Source organism: Camellia sinensis, chromosome 6, assembly GCF_055761805.1.
Source record: "Camellia sinensis isolate YWXY chromosome 6, ASM5576180v1, whole genome shotgun sequence".
Classification (NCBI taxonomy): Eukaryota; Viridiplantae; Streptophyta; class Magnoliopsida; order Ericales; family Theaceae; genus Camellia; species Camellia sinensis.
The window spans coordinates 192,394,524-192,414,729 of NC_138966.1; the positions used below are offsets into that span (position 1 = coordinate 192,394,524).

The following is a 20,206-nucleotide window of genomic DNA, read 5'->3' on the forward strand; positions in this document are numbered from 1 at the left end:
AAAAATATGTATTTATATGATTTTCGTAATTCAATATATACAAATTCAAAGATGAATGAATTAAAATAATATTCATTAATAATTAAATAGTTTTAACGCAATTAAAGTCCTGTTTGGAAATTAAGTATTTAAATTAACTTTTTACGAATAGTCTAATTCTCCTACATTCCTTAATTTTGTTCCCTCAATGATATGAGTAACAGCCACGTGAAGCGGGCTCATTCTCTCTTCTCTCATCATTAGCCCCTTAATTCTATATTATTAGGGGTGGAATTGGCGGACAAAATTAAAAAGATGAGTAATTTTTTATGAAAATATATACAAAAAGTAAATGGAGTGATATGACAATTTATAATAATTTTTTTTAAAAAGTACTATTAATATATATTTTTGAAAAATTATTACATATTAATAAAAAATTAGATATTAATTATTAATATTTATAACATTTTTAAATATTTTTATAAATATTTTTTTATTAACGCTACGGCCCTTCTTTTTTTTTTTTTTTTTTTTTTTTTTTTTTTGCGTTTTCAGTTTTTGATTAAAAATTTTAAATAGGCGAACGAAGCCTAATCTCAAAAAATTTCGGCTTCTTGCCGTCCCTACTGTTTGGCTACGGATGTTCCTTAACACTAATGCGTGTTTCTATTTTTCAGATTTGATTTTCAATTACGCTTACCTTCCCGCCCACAACCATCTCTCTACTATCTTCCTCCATTTTTCAGTCAGCAAAGCTTTCTCTCACTAGAAACGCAGATCCAAAGCCATCTCAATCACTAGTTCCAAAAGTAATTGACCTCACATTTATCTCCGATCCGCGACTCTCTCTCTCTCTCTCTCTCTCTCTCTCTCTCTCTCTCTTCAGTCTCTATTTCACACTCGAAACCCTAGAATTTCGCAGACGGCTATCATGAACCACTACCACATCTATGAAGCTATCGGCCGTGGCAAATTCTCGGTAACTCTCTTTTTAGATTTGATTCGAGTTTGCTTCTGAATCGCATCTTCAAATATTCACTACTTGTACTCAAATTTGCTTGGTTATACGTATATGTTCAACTTAACTCGGTAATGTACATGTATATACACATAATTGGCTGACTATATCCTATTCTTCGGATGTATAGACTGTATACAAGGGGAGGAAGAAGAAGACTATAGAGTATTTTGCAATTAAGAGTGTCGATAAATCACAGAAGAGCAAGGTTCTTCAAGAAGTAAGCCTGAATCCTTTTATTTATTTATTTATTTATTTTTTTATAATAATTAGGTGACTTAATTATGTTTCTCAAATTGGTTTGTGGGTTAATAGTTAGTTGATTTATATTGAAATTGACGTGTTTATGGAAAATTTGAAGCTGTTTGGTCCTTTTTATTATGGATACAAAGTTTTTGAACTATATATATATATATTGCCAATCTGCATTGGACAACCAATATGTAATTATTCTCTTTACGTGTACAAGTAGGGGTGCATGCATCAAACTAGTATAAGCTCTAAAATATTTTTAATTTGGAGCAGTGTAAAAGTAGTTTTTAATTTTAGGCATGATATCCAGTTAATAGGTTTAAAAGAAGGTTGAATTTCTTTGAACTTTGGCACTTCCACATTATGTGTGTGGTTCTATTGCTTAAAATGGTTTGGCTCTCCTGCATAAAATGAAATTTATATGTTTGATTAGAGTAGCGAAGAAGTTTACATAATGAATTTTAACCAAGACCTTTTTAAAAAAATGAGAATAATATAAAGGTACTATGATATTTGTTTGATTCATTTGATCAATGTTGTCAACTGGACATATTTTGTGAACCTTAATAATGTGATGTTTAAAACAAGGCCCAAGGAGGGGGTAAGTGGAATTGAAAGTACACATTTGACATTTATGCATTTAAAGTTGGTTGAAGTAATTTTTTGGTGGATTGGATAGCTTGTTACTAAAGTAGAGTTGTGTGTATTTAGCATCATAATCATTGAAAATTAGGAATTTTTGCTTGTCAAGTAAGCCTCGCAAGACAACAGAGTATGCCCATTCACACTCTTGCCAAATTTGTTCAAGATTTTTGGTATGGAATAACAAACTCTTACTTAACTGTTGTTTTAATTCTTATGACCTATTAGTATGGCATTACAATGGCCAGTTTTAATTCTTATCTTTGTATGACGAACTTATGCAGTAATAGGAGTGCTTGTAGCTTTTCTCATCCATGCTTTGGTGATATTTTATTTCTTGGTTTTTTCTGCAGGTTAAAATTCTTCACTCTTTAGATCACCCAAATGTTCTAAAATTCTATTCCTGGTATGGCCTCCTACTCTTCTGAAACATTTAATTCTTCATCAATTGCGTAGGTCGTCTAGAAGTTGGCATTTTATTTGAGGATTAATCTAAGATTGTATGTACTGTGACTATTTGGGTTTTTATTGATTATTAGGTATGAAACTTCTGCTCATTTGTGGTTGGTTTTGGAATATTGTGTTGGAGGAGACCTCATGTCATTACTACAGCAGGTATCAATTACTTTGTTTTTTTGTGAAATTATTTTAATCCATGAATGTGGTTTTAATTGGTGTAGATTTTACATATACAAATACAAACTCAGATTAAAAACTAGTTAAGCCACTAGATAACAGGAATATGAGTGTCTGTTGTTGGTCATTGACAGAGATACGATCTATTTGATACCAGAATCTCCAAAAGTTCATTACCTGTTGGTGGTCCAGCCACTTGAGAGGATAAACTCAGCATTTGGAATTTTGTGCACATAGTGGCTGCCCTCATACTTGAACCCATATATCATGCTTAAAAACCCCAAAAAAGTCACGTGTTGTGGAGAAGAACATTGGTGTGTGTGTTACACGGTGAAGAGGAAAAATTGGAGTGGCCTGTAGTGGATCATGTTGTACAATGATGCTAATGGATTAGCTTAATTTTAGTTTTCATGCTATATCAATTCCACTTCTAATCTATTCAGTTAGGATGTTTTGTTAATTAAGTTTCACATATGTCTGTAGTTTGGACTCACAGTTTTTTTTTCTTCCTTCTAACAACACTAATTAGAGCTTAAAAGGTGGTAAAATGGGTGACATGAGGTGATTTCTGTGGAAAACTTATTTATCAAAAAAAAAAAAAAAAAAATTATGGGGAAAACTCGAAATAGTTTTTGTTGATACCTTACAAGTTGTGTTTGAATTTGGAGAATAAGAGTGGCTTACAGCTTTTTTCATGTCTCTTTTGTCTGTTGCTCCCGTGTGTTAAGGTGGCACTACATATAACAAATCTTATTATCCTATGGGAAAAATTATTTCATTTTTTCATGCAAGTGCAGCATGTGTTGCTCTTTGTGTTATAACATCATTTTAGAATTTTATGATACTTATGTCATAAAATAGGACATAATTGAGATGATGGTGTCTGCTTCAACTTTTCATCACCCTTGATTTGATGAACTAAAATATCTGATGGACACTGACAACTGTAAAAATAACTTAATGACTGAGTTGCAGGATAAGAAGCTTCCAGAAGAGTCAATACATGATTTTGCTCACGATCTTGTCAAAGCTTTGCAGTAAGAAAAAACTTTAACCTACAACTTTCCTTTGTGGAATTGGTTTAGTTTAAGTCATATCCTTTGAACTATGGTCCGCAATGGCATTATTGCAGGTTTTTGCACTCGAAGGGAATCATTTACTGTGACTTGAAACCTTCAAACATCTTATTAGATGAAAATGGACGTACAAAGGTATTTTTGTACTCCAAGTTTTCTATGTTGTCAATAACTCTGCTATATGTGTTCATAACCTCCTCCACATCTGTGCATTGCAGCTATGTGATTTTGGATTGTCAAGAAAATTGAGTGATATATCTAAAACTCCTTCTTCCTTAGTAGGTTTCTCTTACATTACAACTTTTGATGCATGCTACTGATTTAATTTGTATGACTCATTAAGATTTGGACTATGGAGTATATATATATTATTTTTTTAATAAAAAAATTTGTACTGGAATTTTATTTACTAATTCATTTATTCTATTCCTCCATTTATTCAGCTGCCACAAGCAAAACGTGGAACTCCCTTTTACATGGCTCCTGAGTTGTTTCAGGATGGAGGCGTCCATTCTTATGCATCTGATTTGTGGGCCCTTGGTTGTGTGCTATATGAGTGCTATGCTGGGAACCCACCCTTCATAGGAAAAGAGTTCACTCGGCTGGTAAAATCAATCCTTTCAGACCCAACTCCATCCCTTCCAGGGACTCCCAGCCGTCCCTTTGTCAATCTAATCAATTCTCTCCTGATAAAAGATCCAGCTGAAAGAATACAGTGGACTGAGTTCTGTGAACATGCTTTTTGGAGAACAAAATTTACTCCATTGCCTTTACCTCCTCAGCCTGCTTTCACTGATATGATAGAGCTTTTGTCTAAACCATATCTCTCAGAACGCAATAGTGACAACCCTCCCCAAAACAAAACCCCACCTAAATATCGTGAAAAAGATTCAAAAGGAGGTCCCAAACAGGATGAGAATTGCATTGTGGGATCAAGAGGTTATGTCACACCGGTTAAGGGTGTATCTAGTGGCCGGAAGATTCAAATGAAGGCTTCAGGCAAAGTAGTTGAGGAGAAGCAGAAAGATCCTTCAAGCAATACTAGGGATGTGAATCTTCTAAGGCTCTCAAGGATAGCAAAGTCAAACTTACAGAGAGAAAATGAGAAGGAGAACTACAGGAGGCCATTGCCAAATGGCTCTGAAAATGATGCCGAAGTGAAAATTGAAAACACTGATATGGAACTTGATTTTAATGAGAACACGGAGGATGAGACAAATGATGATCCTGATGGATCTGATAATCCGACTTGTCCTGAAGAAAAAATGTCAACTCAAAATCAGCATGAGGGAAAATTAGAACAGATGGACAATAACAATAACACTAACCAATTGGATGCATCACCTATGATTAATACTCCTGTCTCAGATGACACAAGAGCACCTGACCTGGATTTATCTTCAGAACACAATGAAATGGGTCCTACTCCACCCACTGTTAGCCCTCAACTCAAAAGGGTTAAAGAAGGTTCAGAGTATGCCGTCGACTCTGATACTTCAAAATCATCTAATGACCTCACGCAGGTGCTTTGGCATCCATCAGACCTCTCAGTCAGACCTGTGATGCCCAGTAGGAAGGCTGATAAAATGTCAATTCCTTCTCTTCCCATTGATGCATTGCCAGCAACGGATTATTTGAAGATGCCTAAGGATCAGGTGGACACATTCAATAATAGGATTATAACAATCTTAAATGGGAATACTGCCATTGGTGAGAAGCAGAATCTAATCAGATACCTTGAGATGTTAAGCAGTAATGCTGACGCTGCCAATATCTTGACCAATGGGTCAATAATGCTGGTGGTTGTCAAAATGCTGCGACAGTCTAAGGCTTCAGCTTTACGTGTTCAACTTGCTTCACTGATTGGCTTACTGATACGGCATTCTACTTTTATTGATGATGAACTGGCAAATTCAGGAATTTTAGGTTCTCTAACTGATGGTCTCAGAGACAAGCAAGAAAAAGTGAGGAGGTTCTCTATGGCTGCTTTGGGTGAGTTGCTGTTTTATATATCCACTCAAAATGAGCATAATAAGGACAACAATCCTCCTGAATCACCGTCTAAGGACAGCCGGTTTTCATCAGGCTGGCAGGTTAGCTTCCTACCTTATTGCCACTCCATATTTCATGAGAAATATAACGATAGAGAAAAGTTGATTTGTTTTTGCATACGCTCTTTATCTAGATTAATTTTTCCTTGTAAATATATTTTGATTCATTTGGGCAGGTTTCAAATCCACTGATTTCATTGGTGTCATCAATTTTACGGAAAGGAGAGGATGATGTCACTCAACTCTATGCGCTGAGGACAATTGAGAACATCTGCAGTCAAGGAGGTTACTGGGCTGCTCGTTTCACCAGCCAGGATGTGATTACTAACCTTTGCTATATATTTAGGGCTGCAGGGAAACAGGAGAGCATGAGGCTCACCGCTGGGTCTTGTTTGGTACGACTGGTTCGTTTTAATCTTCCTAGCATTCAACAGGTTATGGATAAACTTCCATTCAGGGACACTGTATCAGCCTTTGTCAAGGGCAGTCCACGTGAGCAGCAAATCTGTCTAAACCTTCTGAATATGGCTATGATTGGGAGCCATATGTTTACAAACATTGGACGACATCTTCCCTTGGTGGAAGAGAAGAATCTTGTCCCATGTCTTGTAGCACTTATTGAGCAGGGAAGTGAAGTCTTGAGGGGAAAGGCACTTGTTTTTGTGGCTCTACTTTGTAAGCACGGGAAGAGATGGCTTCCACATTTCTTTTGCAATGCGAAATTACTATCAGCAGTGGACAGGTTGGCGAAGGAGAAGGACAGCTACATTCAACAGTGTTTAGATGCATTTGTCCATGTTGTGGCATCCACCATACCAGGTTTGCTGGAAGCTATAACTGGAGACATTCAGCAGATGATGGGAGGGAGACGCCCGGGGCATATTGCTGCTCTTAACAGTCGAGCCACTCCAAAGACCAACTTTCATTTGTTTCCTGTTATTTATCAGATTCTTGTAAGCTCCTCTTTTAAGCGCAGGGTGGTAACTAATCAGGTCCTGCAGCAGTTGGCAAATCTAATCAAACTTGCCGAGTCACCTTTTCAGGTATGAAACTGCAACGCAGATTTTATGTTGCATGCAACCTATAAATTTTGATATGGTAATCTCATATTTCTTCTATCTAAGAGATCCTCAAGAAATTATAATTAGTAATAATGGTAGATTTTGCCAAAGGACTCTATAGTCTGGTAGCTAGGTGACAATGGGGAATGGGGGATGTCCGCCATATACAATTGTTTCCTATAATTGGCCAACCAGGGTTTGGTTTGCATGCTTAATTTGTTAAAGGGCATAAATATATGCATTTATATGTCAATGTGATAGTTTTTAAGCAATACATTAATCTTGAGAAACCTTTTCCATTCTGATCAAATTCTAGATCTTTCTAGATCAACTTCTTTTTAATCAGAGGAGATTAGTCTATGATAGTATATTTTTAGATTGATTTGGGAAACATTTTATGCGCATCATTTTTCATTGCATTTCAGGGCAGGGATGACTTTCAAATAACCCTGTTACGAGTTCTCGAGTCCATTACGGAGGAGCCCTCAGTTATTCTTGAGAGCCCCAACATTTTTATTCGTGAAATTTTGCCCAGTCTGGCTGTTGTTTACAAGGGAAACAAAGATGGGGACGCCAGGTTCTTGTGCCTGAAAATTATGTTTGATGTGATGGTTATTTTTCTAAACGAACCAACAGAAGACGAGGAACAATCACTGGCTTTGAAGTCCATATCCAATACTCATTTCCTCCCTCTGTACCCCGCCTTGATTGAGGATGAAGATCCCATTCCCATGTATGCTCAGAAGCTTCTTGTGATGCTCATCGAATTTAATTACATAAAAATTCCAGACATTCTACATTTGAAGATAATTTCACAGTGCTTCGAATTTCTTCTTGGTGATCTCTCAACTGCAAATGTAAACAACGTCATGCTCTGTCTGGCACTGGCATCTGCTCCCGAGTTGGAAAGCAAGATCCTCTCTCAATTAAAAGTAGTCAGGAGGATTGGAAACCTTTTGGAGTTTGTGCATGCGAAGGAAATGGAAGATTTTATCGAACCAACACTTGGTTTGTGTAGGGCTTTCCTTCTACGTTCCATAAACAATAGGAAAGGTTTCATCTATGCAAGAGAACCATCTCTCTTAGGTGATGGGTTTTCTGAGGGGGGTGGTGTAGTTGATCAGCAGCAATGCATAAGAGATATAATGGACTTTGGTAGCAACGTTGGTGTCTTTTTGGAGATGAGTAAGTCCCGGGAGGCAAGTATTGCAGATATAGCTTCTGAATGCATAATTTTGTTGCTCAGGACAGCTCCAAGGGAAGCTACCACGGGTTTTCTGACTAATCTTCCCAAAGTCAGTGTGATTCTTGAATCTGGGCGTCGGGGCATCCCTCACTTAGTGGTGCAGCGGATGTTGCATGCTCTTGGTTTTTCCTGTCGACAGTATCTGTCACAGGCAATGATATTGTCGATACCCAAACCAGAAATTTCAAGAACCGAAGTGATTGTTTCTGAGCTCAAAAGCTCAAGCATACCGGGTGTTTCTGATGCTGCTTTCAGAGTGGCATTGGAGTTACAGAGGCTGCCTCGTTGCATTTGATGTTGAAGAGGTTGTTTGTCGGTTTATTCTTCCCCTTTTTGTATTTGATTTTTATTTTTTTAATTAGAAGTAGATAACCTTTTTGCAGGGATTTGGGGAAGTTGATTGGCTTTTCTAAAGGTAGACGCCTCATTTTTTTCAAATTCAGATGAGGGGTCAACAAGCATTATATTGAGGTGAGCTAATTTTTTCCTTTATTTCCTCTTGAATACTACCACACTATCAGCTTTGGTTGGCCTGTCTTTGTATAATTTATGTATACTTGTGCCATCGTTAATTGTTCAATTGAGTAATATTTTTGAAAATTACTTGGCACATTGTGTTCATTATATCAACTCTGATGCCTGGGCATGTTTCTTACTCATTTCTTTTATCATATATAAAATATTATATATAAAAATAATATGACAATTACTGTAAGGTTACTCTATTGCAATTTGAGCGCCATGGATTAAATCATGGAAATAGCTTCTCTGCTACTCTGCATGTGAGTAAGATTGCGTACAACTGCTCCTTAGACCCAGTGATGAGTAAAAGTTTAATGGATTTGAGTTTCAACCCAGAGGTCTAGGCTATGAAAAGCCACAAGGAACTCAGATTACCAAAAATGGTACTCTGGGATTCACGAGACATGAATCCAATTAGAAGCACCCATGTCTGTCCTACTAATACCATTCATCTAAAAAGTTAACAAAACCATCCTAAGTATACAAATAGACATATATAGAGAGAAGTAAAATGTGAATGTGGAACAAATATAAAAGAAAAGACTCAAATTTAAAATTTCTTCCAACCTAACTCTGATACCATGTTAATTTGAGAGAAGGGAAATTTGTATTATATTAACCTTGACATTATGATTACATAGTTGATTCATGCTAATCAAAAATAAAGAAAAGTCCTAGGACAACAATCTAATAGAAGTACAAAAATATCCTTAGGCCTCGTTTGACAAGTGGTTATTTTAGTCAAAAAGTCACTAGAAAAATCAAAAAGCCAACAACTCATACCAAAAAGTCAAAAATTCTCTTTTCTCTCTACTTTTTGCATATCTTTTCATAAAAATCTAAAAAGTCATCCCAAACATATTAGTTTTTTTTATATCACATTTTAGTCGAAAAGCTAAAAAGTTACTAAAAAAGTCTGTTCCCAAACGAGGCCTTAAACTAAATATGAAACAACGAACTAACCAAAAGAGGAAAAGAAGAAAGCACAAAATATTTTTAAAAAATGCACCTTCACAGGTTAAGTGATGTAACCATGGACAGGTTTAGAGTATCATGTGACATTATTTATGTGGTGTTTATAATTAATCATGTAGCTAAAATTTTATAGTGAAAACATGTTAACTTATGTTTCTTAAGTAGATAAGAGACAAAGGAGTGTGTATTGTAGTTTTTGATTGGCTGAGAATAGTTCCTAGACATAACCATGAGGCGTCTCTCGCTCCAGTTTATATGCTAGTGAAATTTAAATGGAATTGCATTAGTTTATAGTGTCTAGACTGCTCTTCCAAAAGATTATTGCCAGGTAGATGGATCCACGAGTAGAAGAAAATGTACTACGCTGCAACCCTCACACACGTTTCTCCCTGAACTTTGTGGGTTGACCTTTTTTATATATTATTTTATTGTTTTTGTTTTTGAAAGCACTAAAACAAAAATAAAATTTTTGAAAATGACATCACATAAAAAAATGCATATTACGTGCAGAGACGATTTTAACTAAAAAAAAGACAAAAAAAAAAAATGCTATTTACAACTTGTCATATCATATATTAAAATATTGTGTCATAACACCTAATCCCAAAGAGTTTGGCTTAATGGGATGAGAATGTAACCAAATGACTTATCACCCAAGAGATCGCTCGTTCGAATATTACGAAGGCCAAGCATTCCAAATCACTGGGCTATTGAAGATTTGTCTAGTCATTAAACTTAGGGCTCCGAGATTAGTTAAAATACGTATAAATTGACTTGAATACTCAGTTATCAAAAAAAAAAAAAAAACACTCAAACCCCTTCTCTCCCATTTTTCATGGTCCTTTGTGCACCTTTTCACCTCATTCCTACAACTGGCCACCCCCTCACATCACCTCAGTTTCACAATTGGTCACCTCCCTTCTAACCTACTACTTAATCTCCTCCACTAGCCTTGACACTTCGATTCACAATTACTTTGCTTCTCAAATGATGTATACGTATTGTAATTTTTCATTTTTGTTCGTTTGATATAAAATTGATTTTTGAGTTAGGTTTGGATTTATGGGACAACATAGAAAATTTTAATTTATTCAGGTACCAAAGTGGAAAAATTGATTTTTTTTTTTTTTTTTTTTTTGTGATTGAAGTGAGAAACTTAATTTTGAAATTCCCAAATTGGCAAGAGTTGATAATTGGACTAAATTGGGAAATGACAAATAGTAGTGACCAAAATGGGAGATTTTTTTTTGTAAGGACCAAAGTGAGAAATAGTTCATACTTTAAGGGTGGAAGGGTAATTTACCCTTAAAAGAAAAAAAGAAAAAGAAAAAAAAAAATGTTAAATAATAAGAGTGGGACCAACATATTAATGTGACTGCTACATTGTTTTTCTTGTACAATTTTGGACAAAGCTTTCAGGCATCCTAGGACATGATGATACTTTTTTGGTGGGAAAGTGTGGGGTGGGTTGGATTAGTTGGATTATTTATTTATTTATAACCTTTGATAATGTCTTCACCCTTTCACCTCACTTGTTTAAGTACTTGCTCCGGTTGGTTGATTTTTGGGAAATCCCGTGATCTACGGGGGCAATTATTTTGATCACACTGGTAAAAATCATTAAAGACCATTTTACGCCTAGTTTTCTCTCTTGCATGCCCATGCAACCAGGGCAAATTTGGACTTTAGAAATCACGAGCAAAGGAATCCCCTGCAACTTAACAAACACATAGAAACAAAACTGCCACCTACCGACCTCTGTCTCTTTACGCAAACAAAGCCAACCTGTATCTTCCCATCCCTGTCCAATGACCATCATCCACGTGGCACTATACCCTACCCATCTCAAATCTATAGTCGTAGAATGTCTACACACACATAAATTAATTACAAAATTAGACACAAAATGCATATGAACAGATGAATTTTTTTTTATAAAAATTAGACTTTATTAATAAAAGGGTAAATTACAAACACCCCTCAAGTTTTGATAAAAATACAGATTTCTCCCTGAGGTTTGAGAAATTACAAATTGCTTCCTGAGGGTCAAATTTTTATAACAAATTAGGAAAAATTCGGGGAGAATCTGTATGAAAATAAAAACTTTAGAGGGTAATTTGTTATGAAAATATAAACCTCAAGGGGTAGGATGTAATTTCTCAAACCTCATGGAAGAATCTGTATTTTCACCAAACCTCGAGGGAGGTGTTTGTAATTTGCCCTTAATAAATATTGTCTATTTGTGTTCAATTTTGTGAGCAATTTATGTGTTCGTAGCAGAATTTGTCGTCATAACTTTTTGATTGCCTTAATCATGACTTCCATAAAAAAAACAAACCCCACAAATTTCTCTCTTCTTATATGTGCTGATTACACATTTATTGCACTCTCCAAGAAGTATAGTATTGTGTTGGTTTGATTTGCATCATCATTTTTGATCATTGGATGGCATCTTTTTGGTTTCTCCTAGCACCACCACTCATAATAATGGCTTTCATGGCCTCTCCTTCACTCTCTTTTTCTTCTTCTAAAAAGCTACAAAACACACCACCCATTGCTACTACTATTGCTACTATTTCAGCAGCTCCTGCATTGTTGCCTAATCCACCACTCTCATCTCCATTCACAGAGTTGTCACCTGATATTTCTCCTCTCCTGCCTTCTCCCGGTGGTGAATTGCCTTCTCCGACCGGGTCTTCCATCCCCACCATTCCTTCCAACCCGAGCCCTCCAAACCCGGATGAAACACTCGGTTTGGGCCCTGATTCTGCTCTGGTTTCCCCATCCAGGTCGAATAAACTGACCTCCACTGGAGCCTGTTTGGATTTGTTTCGGTTTGTGAATTTCTCAGTTTTGGTGGGCTTGATGTTGTTTTGATTAGCGCAGGCTCTTGCAATGTGAGGTTGGAAAATTCAATTGATTGTTGTAAGTTCCCACTTTTAGTTGATGTTGAATTTGCTTTGTTCAAAGTGTATATGACAATTCATGCTGTCTAATGTTTTGTTTGGTCGGGGGATTTAGAGAGAAATTTGGAAAGGAAAATAGAAAAAGTAAGTGATATGTGAATAAAACATGCCTATATTTCACCTAGTTTCACACACCTTTTCCCTTTCCCTTTTCAAATTCCTCCCCAAATCTCCCAACCAAACACAGCATAAGTGTTCTAGTTGAGAGTTGAGTAGTACCTTTCTTGAGAATTTAGATTGATTGTTACGGTTGACTGTTGTTTTCACTACTTTGGTTAGTTGTGTTCTATTGTGTTCAAGAGTCAGAATGGTGATCAAATTTGGCTATCAAATTTTGAATATGATTTTGCCATCAATACATTGATTTAATGTGCATATGCATTGACGACATTATTAAAAATTTGATATTCAAATTTGATTACAACAATATTATATACCTAAAAAAGGTGTCTCAATAATGAAATTTATGGACCAAATTTGTTTTTGACATGACCCACTTGACACCAACTTTGATTTGGGGTAGAATTTTGAAGAAGTATTCTGGATAAAATTTGATTACAACAATATTATTTAACTAAAAAAAGTATCTTAATAATGAAATTTATGGACTAAAGTTTAATTTTGGTATGACCCACATGACACCAAATTAAGACTTTGATTTAGGACAGAATTTTGAATAAGTATTCTGAATACTTAGAATTATTGTAAATATATTGAGAAGCATTAGTCTAAAAATATAGTGCTTCCTTTGTATGCTTAAAACTTGTCTGTGGGAACTAACTGGGATTAGTTCAGCCGGCCAGAACTAGGGGTACAATTTAGGTGAGATGAGAGGTTGTTAGAGTTGCTAAAGTCCAACTTGCAACTTTAACTTGTTTGCTAAAAAATGACCTGAGCGTAATAAATTAAATTCGGGTAAGATCCAAATTGCTCACATTTTTTTGTTTTTGGCAATGTATATGTAATATTTAATATATTTATATATAATTTGGGTTTCAAGTTGCTTAGTATCTTTATTGAAACCATAGTAAATTAAAAAATATGTTGTTCAACTTCTAAAAAATATGAGTTGAATTCAAGTTGTTTTGGTCGAACCAATCCAAATCACACCCTTAGCAAAAAAAACCTACATTTTAGGAGGGTAATAGTTCAAATCTTCTTAACTTCAAATTAATGTTCCAAAAACCAAAAAACTTGACTGTAGGATTTTAGTTTTTATTCAAAGTTAACTAAAAAAAAAAAAATTAGATGCGAAAGTGTTTGCTGTATTTCCCTTGTCTTAGCTGGAAGCAACTCTGAGGGACAAGTGGGCACATGGGTGGCTCATTTCTATGTAAGTAAACAAAATTATTTTGTTTAGGCCAAGTTTGGCAACTTTTTTTTATCTTTTTATTTTTTTTTATCACATCCCTTCTCTACTTTTCTGCACATCTTTTCGTAAAAAGACAAAAGTTTCACTTATTTAGGTTATTTTAAATAAGTGCTAAATGTCATCATCTTACTCCAAAATTAGCTGTCTTGTTTGGATTAGGTCTCTTTTCATTTCTATCATGAACTCTATGTCTCCATCAAAATTTAAAATTAGCCGTTTACAAAGTGTCACAAGACATCTTTAATTGGATGTTTTCTAGTATGATGCAACTCTTTTAGCATCAATGATCATCTATTTTCATGAATTGGAATTAAGATGGTAAAACAAACTAAGTTAGTGAAGTTGAAATAATATTTGACTTGTTAAGCAAATAGGTTACATTTGAAGACATGTTAAAATCTATTAAGTTTGCAAATCAAACTCAAACAATCTATTAATTAGCTTCATAAATTTGTATATATTATAAAAAATTATATTATATAAACTCATGTATTATAAAAAACTATATTATATAAACTCATGCATTATAAAAAACTATATTATAATCTCGTCTCATTAGTAGTTTGATTAAAACATGTTCGAGATTGATTAAAAAATAAATAAATTTAATTTGAAACATATTTTAAATCCAATAATATATGGAAACCTGCCTTGTCCGGGACTGTTGATGTCTGTGGCACGTGGCCATAAGATTGCCTTTTCCTTGGAAGAATTTTGATACTTAAGCTAGCCTTAATTGTGAGACCAAAAATTTAATGAAAATAGATTTGGAATCTAATCCCGCTCAAACCCTAATTGTTTTTTAAGGACTTCATTCATAGCAATATGGTTTCACATGTCATGTTTCTTTATAAGATTTCAGATATCCAAAAACATTTTTATTTGACAACCAAACACAAAAGGCCTGTTGGGTAACGTTTACGTTTTCAGTTTATATTTACAAAAATTTTATAAATTAGTTTTTGTTTATTTTTAAAAAAACATAAATTACAAAAATATTTGGTTTAGATAAAATGTTTAAAAAAATTTAAAAATATAAAAAAGTGTGAGAAATGACAAGTAGTGGCGGGTGGTGACGAGTGGTGGCAGCGGAAGACGGTAGTGGAAAATGATGGCGGGTGGTGGGCGATGGTGGTAGAAGATGGTGGCAGGTGGTGGGTGATAGTGGCAGAAGACGGTGATGGAAAGTGGTGGCAAGTGGGTGGTGGTGGCGGAAGACGGTAGTAAAAAGTGATGGCAAGTGGCGGATGGTGACGGCAAAAGACGGTGGTGGAAAGCGGTGACAGGTGAATGGATGGTGATGGTAGGTGGATGGTGGGTGGAGGTAGGTGACGGTGGCGGGTGGTGGCGAGTGGTGGGTGGTGGCAGGGGGTGGGTGGTGGCGGCAAGTGGGTGGCAGGTGGGTGATGAGTGGTGGCGGCAAATGGTGGTGGGGGATGGGTGGTGGTGGTGGCGGCAAATGGTAGTGGGGGATGGGTGGTGGTGGTGGCGGCAGCGGTGATGAAAGACGGTGGTAGAAAATGATGGCAGATGACGGCTAGTATTGGGTGGTAAAAAAAAAAATTAAAAACTCAAAACGAAAATACATTTTTTGAGTTTACATTTTTTGGTCAAATTTATAAATTGAGACCATTTATTTATAAATAAAAAATTTACCAAACAAATTTTTATTTGAGTTTTTAAAATTTTTGTAAATATAACTTGAAAACGTAAATGTTACCAAACACCACCATTGAACATCTTTACTTCATTGCCTACCCTCGTTTGGGAAGAAGTTATTTTAGTAACTTTTTTGACTAAAAAATGAGATAAAAAAAATAATATGTTTGAGATAACTTTAAATTTTTTACGAAAAGATGTGCAAAAAATTGAAAGAAAAAAGAATATTTAACTTTTTGATATAAGTTGTTGACTTTTTAATTTTTTTAATAACTCTTTGATTTTTAGGCTAAAACAATCACTTGCCAAATGACGCAGTGCAGAAAAACATAAGTTAAAGACACTTATTCCTCAATTTCTCAATAATCAGATTTTTAAAATTTATTTTAATTATTTCCACCTTATAAGCCACAATTGTACCAAATAATTTAATACAAACTTTAAAAAATTTAAAAATAAAAAATATTATAAGCAATCTTTATAAACTGCACGCACTTGACATAACCATAATCTTTTTATTTTTTTTGCTTACTCTGCAAAAATTGGCTCACAAATACATGATCCAACTAGAGCCACAAAGTTCAGATACAGCATACATGGATTCATTTACACCTTGTGTAGAAATTATAATAATCCATAACACCGAAACAGGATTAATCCAAACACAGCCTAAATGAATGGAACAATGGGTTTGCCAACTATGGTTTTCAAGAAATCTTTCCATCAATCTCAACTTCAGTTAGGAGTGTCTAGGAACCAATAGAACTATATAAATAAGTAAAAAGAGGTTTATTAAAGTTCTAATACATTTCTAAAATAAGTCTAATAAAACAAAACGAAGCAAACTGAGTATTTTTTGACGAAACAAAAACAAAGAAAACATAGAAAGCCCTTTTAAATTAAATCTAACAAGCACACATAAGCAGCATTAAAGTAAAAAAGATTGCCAAGGTCTTGGTGAAATGAGAAAGGAAAAAAAGAACTTTCCTTTAAAGTAATTAAGCCTTCTTTTCAATGAGCTTGTCGATCAGGTCTGCTGCATCTTGAACAGTCGCAATATTCTGGGCACTTTCTTCTTCCACGCTGATCCCAAATTCCTCCTCCAGTCCCATCACAATCTCCACCTGAATATGAAAGCGAAGTCTTTATCGATTATAATGATCAAGAAAATCATTTTAGAAGACAACTATATTAACAGGCAGAGGGAGAGAGTAAGCCAACAATGACAACAGATATTCACAAGGTGGATTGATCCAAAGGATAGATTGGGATTCCTTCTTTTTTGCTTGAAGACTTACTGTTGATTTAAGTGAGGCAGATTTAAGACCCTTTAGAAATAGGTGTTAGTGAAGCACAAAATTGTTACATTGTTTACAGTGAAAGGGGGGCGGGGACTTTAGAAATTATTTCTAAGCTGATATAATGATTTCATGAATTTTTTTTCATAAGATACTTCTTAAAGGAAGACAATTATCTAGGTTTAATTTAATACCGAAAGAAAGATGTACAAACATAGACATCAAAGTATTAACTAGAGCGAAATAAGTAGTATATTATCATCACAACATTTAACAAGAAATCAGTTCATCAGATGATATTTCATGGGAACAAATTCGATACCGTGTCAAGAGAGTCAGCTCCAAGTGTTGCGAACTTTGAGTCTCCAGTGACTGCAGTCCCAGCTGGTAGTGCCAGCTGTTTCCTCACTATTTCACACACTTTGTCTACTGTCTCTGGTTTGGCCTGTTCAAACAAATCAGCAGCATATCATATATCATATATGTATACACACATGTATACCAGGACTGAAGTTTTTATTTATTTTTTAATAAATAAACAGATATTATTAAGAAAGTATCAAGATGATGCAATGAATACAAAACGACATCCCCAATACCAGGACTGAAGTTTTTATGCAGCGTGGATGCCACACATTATGTACTAGTGCTGGTAAACTCTTTAAAGCTTGAACTTTTTACATGGCATGAATAACATTCCCCTTTACGTCAAACAATCTACAGAGACAGACGTAATGTATACCGAACCACCTTGTGGCTGTTCCAAATTACAAAGGCACAGCATCACTCAACAAACAACAATTTTGGCATTCCCATAAAACTATACATGTCTAAGCAATCAATCTAAAACAAGTGATTGCCAATAATGATAAATTGATCCCCATTTTATTTCGCATGGAATATTAGACGGATGCATTGCTTATCACTACACCACACAACATGTTCTCCAAGAAAATGAATGAATGCATATTAGTAACATATGGAAATGATGAAGGTTAACAGTACTTCATGCCGCAACCATGTTTGTGCCACATAAATATCTTAACAATGTCATAAATTGTGCATCACACAAACTTTATTTGCTGAGTTTATGCTTACTGTGCAAATTGACTTTGAAATCAGTTGAGAATGTGGATTGCAAAGACAGATAAGAACCATTAATTTACATAGAAAACAAGCTTTTACGCCTACATTGGGTGATATTGCAATTAGAGAAACATACCGCACACGAAATCCGAAATCGATGCGTCACTGGGCGCAACCTAAGAGATGGGAAGCATTTTCCGTTGATTGACAGCGAAACTGAATTCAGACTAGAAATCTTGGTGGGCGCCTGCTCAATCCAAAAACAAAATCTGAGTAAACCCAAAAAAACAAAGAAAACACAAAAAGACAACAAAAAAAAAAAAACAAATCAATGAAATAGAATTTCAATTTTTTTTGGTTGATTACATCAAGACCCCTAAACTATCAGTGAACATCACCTCACCCCTCATTTTGAGTTGAGGTGGTTTGGTGTAATAAACCAATTTTATTTTCCCTATGCACAAGCACATGCACGCAACGCGCACAAAACACGGAATAAATGGGCTTGGTTTGTTTTTGAAAAAGTTGTTTTTGAAAAAAAATTTGAGGAGAGAGTTTAAAATTTTTTTTATTTGTTTGGTTGTATATTTTGGGAGAGATGTTTTTTTGGGAGTTTGGGATGATTTGATATTTTGAGAGAATTTGAGTAGATGTGTGTGAGAGAAAAAGTGATTGAGAATGAGAAAGGAGAGAGAAAAAGTGATTGATTGATATGAAAGAAAGAGAAAGTGATTTTGAAAATTTTTTGAAAAAAACTCAAACCAAACAATTTTTTTAAATTTTTTTTCTAAAACTCATCTCCCAAATACAAACCAAACATACCCAATATTTCCCTTGAAACCACAGATCAAAGTTACATAAATTACAACAAAAATATTGTTTTTTAAATATTATCATTTTATGAAATGAAATAGCAACACTAGAAATTGCAATTTTATTTTTTTTAATTTTATTTTTTTTTAGTTATCATCAAAGGAGCTACACAGTGCTGATAACAAACATCCTTGCAAATAACATTTTAACTTCGTCACAAAAATCGAAATCAATCCTGAAAAATGGATAAAGAGCTAAAGATCGTGAAAGTCGAAAACGAGAACCACACAATGATTAGCATAATCTATTACCAAATCAAATAAAAACACGAGATTAGGTTAACAATCAACGAAAATAAAAATCATACAATCAATAAACATATATATATATATATATCGCAAGTAATATAACAGAAATGTAAATGAATGCGTGTAACAACATTAATTTCCAAACAACGAATGCGAATAGAGAGTGAAAAAAATTGAAATCGAGAGTTGATAGAGTGAAGATCTTAGAGAAATTACCTGGTTTTGCTTGAATGAGCATGAAAAGGAGGTCGTTGACATCGAAGATCCAGCAACAAAAGCCATTGATGGAGATGAATGTAATGGTTGAGAGAGAGATCTGAAGCTGTGATCGAAGAAAATGAGGACAGAGAGAGAGAAGAGAGAGAGGCGGAGAGCACGAAGAGTGTGATACGGAGAGACAGACAGAGAGAGAGAGAGACTAGTATTTATATAGTACTTCGTTTTGGCCTGTTTGGCTTTGTTTACATCGAAATCAGGGTGTTTGGTTGCGGTGATACGGAGAGACTGGGAGGGGACAGCGTAATGTCTGACATTTGCTTTATCCTAAAATCTTGTTTCAATTTCAGAATCAGCTGTTTGAATTTTTTAAAAAACAAATATAAATTAAGTTTATAAAAATAAACATTAAAAAAAAATGAATTTGATTTTATTATATTTTTTTCATAAAATTAATCTAAATTTTTTTAAAAAATAAATTCAAAATTTAAACTAAATATAAAACTTGTTACCAAGGGGATGTTTGGTAATGATTTCTGCATATGTAATGAATGCATGGTGAAGAAAAAACAAACAAGTGTGGGACATGCAGAATTTTCATGAGACATTTGTCATTTCATTTTGATTTTGTTTTGAATTATCAATTCTCTTCTTTTCTTCATATAATTATTAAAAGGTGGTTTGATAAAAAAAAATAAAAATAAAAATAAAATTGTACATTCAATTTAATCTTCAGTAAAAAAATGATTGAGCCTCTGTTTGGGAAGTGGGTTGGCTTTTTGGCTTTTTGGCTTTTTGGCTATTTTAGCCTGGGCTATTTTAGCCTGGTTTGGGAAGGGCTTTTTGACTTTTTGGCTTTTTTGGCTTTTTTTGTGAGAGAGGATTGTAATGATTATGGGTTGGATTTGATGTTTTGTTTTTTGTGGCTAAAATAGCCTATTTTGTTTTTTGTGGCTATTTTAGCCAAAAAAGCCCAAAAAAGCCAATCCCAAACAGAGGCTGACAAAATTGGAAATTTAGAACTTTA

General features: G+C 34.6%; 2 protein-coding genes across 5 annotated transcripts; one reads left to right on the plus strand and one right to left on the minus strand.

Moving 5' to 3' along the window:
• Positions 1 to 581: 581 nt before the first annotated feature.
• On the plus strand, positions 582 to 12,693 carry LOC114306075 (serine/threonine-protein kinase RUNKEL). 4 transcript variants are annotated; one of them, XR_014333712.1, is made up of 13 exons: positions 583 to 961; positions 1,131 to 1,220; positions 2,248 to 2,300; positions 2,434 to 2,509; positions 3,506 to 3,567; positions 3,663 to 3,741; positions 3,825 to 3,884; positions 4,050 to 5,699; positions 5,834 to 6,700; positions 7,144 to 8,269; positions 8,348 to 8,435; positions 12,091 to 12,458; positions 12,621 to 12,693. XR_014333712.1 is itself a non-coding variant. In XM_028251237.2 (11 exons), exons 1-10 carry the CDS (start codon positions 914 to 916, stop codon positions 8,257 to 8,259), a joined length of 4,101 nt encoding a protein of 1,366 aa, XP_028107038.2. In that variant the 5' UTR covers positions 583 to 913; the 3' UTR covers positions 8,260 to 8,269; positions 8,348 to 8,564. The 4 variants fall into 4 exon arrangements, 2 of the variants coding, with proteins under 2 accessions (XP_028107038.2, XP_028107039.2); XR_003644552.2 differs by having other exon boundaries at positions 582 to 961; positions 12,091 to 12,693; XM_028251237.2 differs by lacking the exons at positions 12,091 to 12,458; positions 12,621 to 12,693 and having other exon boundaries at positions 8,348 to 8,564.
• Positions 12,694 to 16,204: 3,511 nt separating this feature from the next.
• LOC114306078 (acyl carrier protein 1, chloroplastic) lies at positions 16,205 to 19,932 on the minus strand. Its single transcript, XM_082875733.1, has 4 exons — positions 19,180 to 19,932; positions 17,979 to 18,089; positions 17,079 to 17,201; positions 16,205 to 16,582 (listed from the first exon to the last, which is right to left on the minus strand). The coding sequence occupies exons 1-4, from the start codon at positions 19,243 to 19,245 to the stop codon at positions 16,457 to 16,459; spliced, it is 426 nt and encodes a 141-aa protein (XP_082731859.1). The 5' UTR covers positions 19,246 to 19,932; the 3' UTR covers positions 16,205 to 16,456.
• Between the last annotated feature and the right edge of the window lie 274 nt (positions 19,933 to 20,206).